At 40.8% G+C, this 1,816-nt stretch overlaps 1 protein-coding gene across 1 annotated transcript in view; it reads left to right on the forward strand.

Annotated features, from left to right (window-relative positions):
* Positions 1–1,816, forward strand: part of LOC106511351 (growth arrest-specific protein 7) — a gene marked incomplete at both ends in the record, with an annotated part of 11,448 nt that overhangs the window by 7,077 nt on the left and 2,555 nt on the right. Inside the window, 1 exon segment of the mRNA XM_014000107.1 lies at positions 1,366–1,455. Within this exon segment, the coding sequence (XP_013855561.1) occupies positions 1,366–1,455 (90 nt within the window).

A 1,816-nucleotide genomic window follows, 5' to 3' on the forward strand; every position in this document is an offset into this window, starting at 1 on the left:
TGGATGATGGATGGATGGATGATGGATGGATGGATGATGGATGGATGGATGGATGATGGATGGATGGATGATGGATGGATGGATGATGGATGGATGGATGATGGATGGATGGATGGATGATGGATGGATGGATGATGGATGGATGGATGATGGATGGATGGATGATGGATGGATGGATGGATGATGGATGGATGGATGATGGATGGATGGATGATGGATGGATGGATGATGGATGGATGGATGGATGATGGATGGATGGATGATGGATGGATGGATGATGGATGGATAGATGGATGATGGATGGATAGATGGATGATGGATGGATGATGATGGATGGATAGATGGATGATGGATAGATGGATGATGGATGGATGGATGATGGATGGATAGATGGATGATGGATAGATGGATGATGGATGGATGGATGATGGATGGATGGATGATGGATGGATAGATGGATGATGGATGGATGGATGATGGATGGATGATGGTTGGATAGATGGATGATGGATGGATGGACGATGGATGGATGATGGATGGATGATGGATGATGGATGGATAGATGGATGATGGATGGATGGATGATGGATGATGGATGATGGTTGGATGGATAGAAGTGTACAGCCCATGTAAAACAGATTTATTTGATTTGTTTCAGTGTATTGTTAAACATGTAAACAGACAATTGTGAGAGAAAACCATATTTGGTTTACAGAGTTCCACTTCCTGTCCCACAGACTGGACAAACTTAACAAACACTTCTGAACTTTATAGACACCCCCACCCCTCCAAAGCCAGAAACATGGGGAAATTTCTGAGTGRTGTTGTGTAAATTCAGCCACACTGGTTGGTCCTGCTTTCTGTCAGGTCCTCAACTTACCAACCTTTAAATGTCTCATGTCAGGAAAGACCGGTAGGGAGAGAGGACTCTGCAGGGTTTTACACTGAAAGTTCACTACCTGGTCTYATGCCAAACACTAGGTCAGGGGTCTGCAACCCATTTTTACTATCTTTTCTTCTAAAACATTTTAACTAGATCCCACATCTTCAAACTAAAAATACCATTCTTGCTAAATTTTCTTTTAATCAATCTGAAAATCTGAGAATGATGTCTCCAAGGACATCATGGGACAATGTTGTCTAAATTTGAAAGATTTTCTTCAGTTTACAAAGAAACGTCAGTGTTTGAACAACATTAACCCAGGTGTGTGTGTGAGCTGATACGTCAGTGTGAGGTGGTTTTAAACCGTCTGATACGTCAGTGTGAGGTGGTTTTAAACCGTCTGATACGTCAGTGTGAGGTGGTTTCAAACCGTCTGAGACATCAGTGATGATCTGTGACTCATTAAAGAACCTCTCCTGCAGATCAACTCTGTGACGTTTCCATCACTGGCCTTCATGTCTGAACAGCAGCTGCTGAAACCAGACGAATGGAGCTACTGTGACTTTTTCTGGGTGAGTTTCCTTCAGCACAACATCAGCTGCTTGGTTTTATCCTTTTATCTGTTTGGTTTATTTAGGCAAACAGATAAAACAAAGAGAATCTGATGCTGCTAGAAACACCAAGCAGCCATTTTGGATGAACCCTTTGAAATAAGCCTTGAGTTATGGTCTTGGAAAGTTCATGGAATCAACTTTTGTTCAAACTCAAACTGAATATTTTCCTCCTTTTGAGGTGAGACTGGAAGAGTTGGTGAAAGTAAATACCACGTGCATAAATAAAGTTTGCATCACATGAAAAAAAGATTAATAAAAAAATAAAGTTATTATTTTGTCCTCATTGACTAAAATTTAAATATTGACTATGATACAATAC

This window comes from Austrofundulus limnaeus, unplaced genomic scaffold (assembly GCF_001266775.1).
Source record: "Austrofundulus limnaeus strain Quisiro unplaced genomic scaffold, Austrofundulus_limnaeus-1.0 Scaffold2709, whole genome shotgun sequence".
NCBI classification, from domain to species: domain Eukaryota; kingdom Metazoa; phylum Chordata; class Actinopteri; order Cyprinodontiformes; family Rivulidae; genus Austrofundulus; species Austrofundulus limnaeus.